At 38.2% G+C, this 1509-nt stretch overlaps 1 protein-coding gene across 2 annotated transcripts in view; it reads left to right on the forward strand.

Moving 5' to 3' along the window:
- The window catches only part of preb (prolactin regulatory element binding), a 20268-nt gene extending 19005 nt beyond the window's left edge, over window positions 1–1263 (forward strand). For both annotated transcript variants that reach the window (XM_008432800.1, XM_008432801.1), the window contains exons 8-10: window positions 720–792; window positions 870–1029; window positions 1117–1263. In XM_008432800.1, coding sequence (XP_008431022.1) covers window positions 720–792; window positions 870–1029; window positions 1117–1205 — 322 coding nt within the window. In that variant the 3' untranslated portion in view covers window positions 1206–1263. The remainder of the gene's footprint in view (window positions 1–719; window positions 793–869; window positions 1030–1116) is intronic.
- Window positions 1264–1509: the final 246 nt, after the last annotated feature.

A 1509-nucleotide genomic window follows, 5' to 3' on the forward strand; every position in this document is an offset into this window, starting at 1 on the left:
CAAAGTAGGAGGGACGACCTCTCCAAGATGGCCGCCGTATTTCCTGCGCCGGAGCAGCCAATGCGGGGTCTACTCTTGTATTATGTCTATGGCTAGCTTGATGTCTCTTACTCTGCAGACGTGGAGTCACAATGTCTGGGTTCATGAGCGCCCCCTGCCATGAGGCAAGAGAACTGCCTGCCTCACCTCAAATCTGTTCTCTGATCGCTCCTCAGCACACGAAACACGTTACACACACAGTTGGTGACAACAAACACTGTACATTATATAGATAAGCTAAATGATGGAAAATCAGTTTATATATAAATTTTTTTTAACCATTTTATTGACGATGTACAGACAGGAGGAACATGCTCTCATCGAGTGGCAGCCAGCTAGAGGTTGCGCAATCCAAGGTGAGGCTCAGCTCACTGCTGCCTGACCAGCTGCGCTTCGTCTGCATTTGAATGGGAAAATGCTAAAATTCAGCAATTTTGAAGAAAAAATAATCAAAATTGGTTAAACTAAATGAAAAATAAATACTTCGTAGTACAAAACACAGAATGAAAATAATATAAATTGTCTTATTACAATATTCTTCCATGATGAAGAATATGGCCTCCCCTGACTGCACGTCACTGATTTATATATGTGTGTTTGTGTGTACATATAGAAAGTTGATCAATCAAGCATTTGAGGATGGCAGATGGAAAATGTAATCTTTGACTTATCTGTAACAGTGACTCTGGGAGGTTTCTTGGCCTTGGAACAGTAACTGGATCAGTAGCAGTTCATATTGCTTTTTCTCTACAGGTAACATAAACATCATACTAACCCAAACATATAAAGTGTATATACATAAAAGTTTATTTGTATGTTCATTTTTGCAGAAGCTGTACTATGTTCATGAGTCACATGGCATTGTTGTGACGGATGTAGTCTTTCTGCCCAACTTGATGAAAGGCCAAAATATCAAAGGGAACAACAAAGCAGCAATGCTGAGTGTAGCTGTGGATAGTCGATGTCAAGTACATACCGTCACCAAAGAAAGTGAGTCTGGCATTTTCATATTTTCATTTAAAATGCACATCTCTGAGCCTCTCATGTTTTGCTGTTATTTTTTTCCATTTATCTTAGGGCCTATCCCTCCCTGGCTTTTCTTCTGTGGGCTCATCATCGTGGGAATGCTCTTAATTTTGCAGTACCTTTTTCCAGTGTTGCTCTAAATGATGCATATTATCTGTGATTAATAAACCTCTGACAAATTGTCAGCACCTACAATTACTTTTTTAACAGTTTTCAATAAGGCTCAACCCAAACAACTGTATATTATTAAGTACATTTTTTGTTCTGTGAATATGGTTCAGATTCACTTTACTCTGAAAAACAGGCTTTATGAATGGGTTCATGAAAATGTACAATTAGTATGTAAAGGAATTATTTCCACATCTTTGTAGGAACACACACAATAACCACTTTTCGAATATTGTCGAATATTGTAGAGATTTTGATTTTGAGAGGAGAAATATC

Source organism: Poecilia reticulata, linkage group LG16 (genome assembly GCF_000633615.1).
Source record: "Poecilia reticulata strain Guanapo linkage group LG16, Guppy_female_1.0+MT, whole genome shotgun sequence".
Lineage (NCBI taxonomy): Eukaryota > Metazoa > Chordata > Actinopteri > Cyprinodontiformes > Poeciliidae > Poecilia > Poecilia reticulata.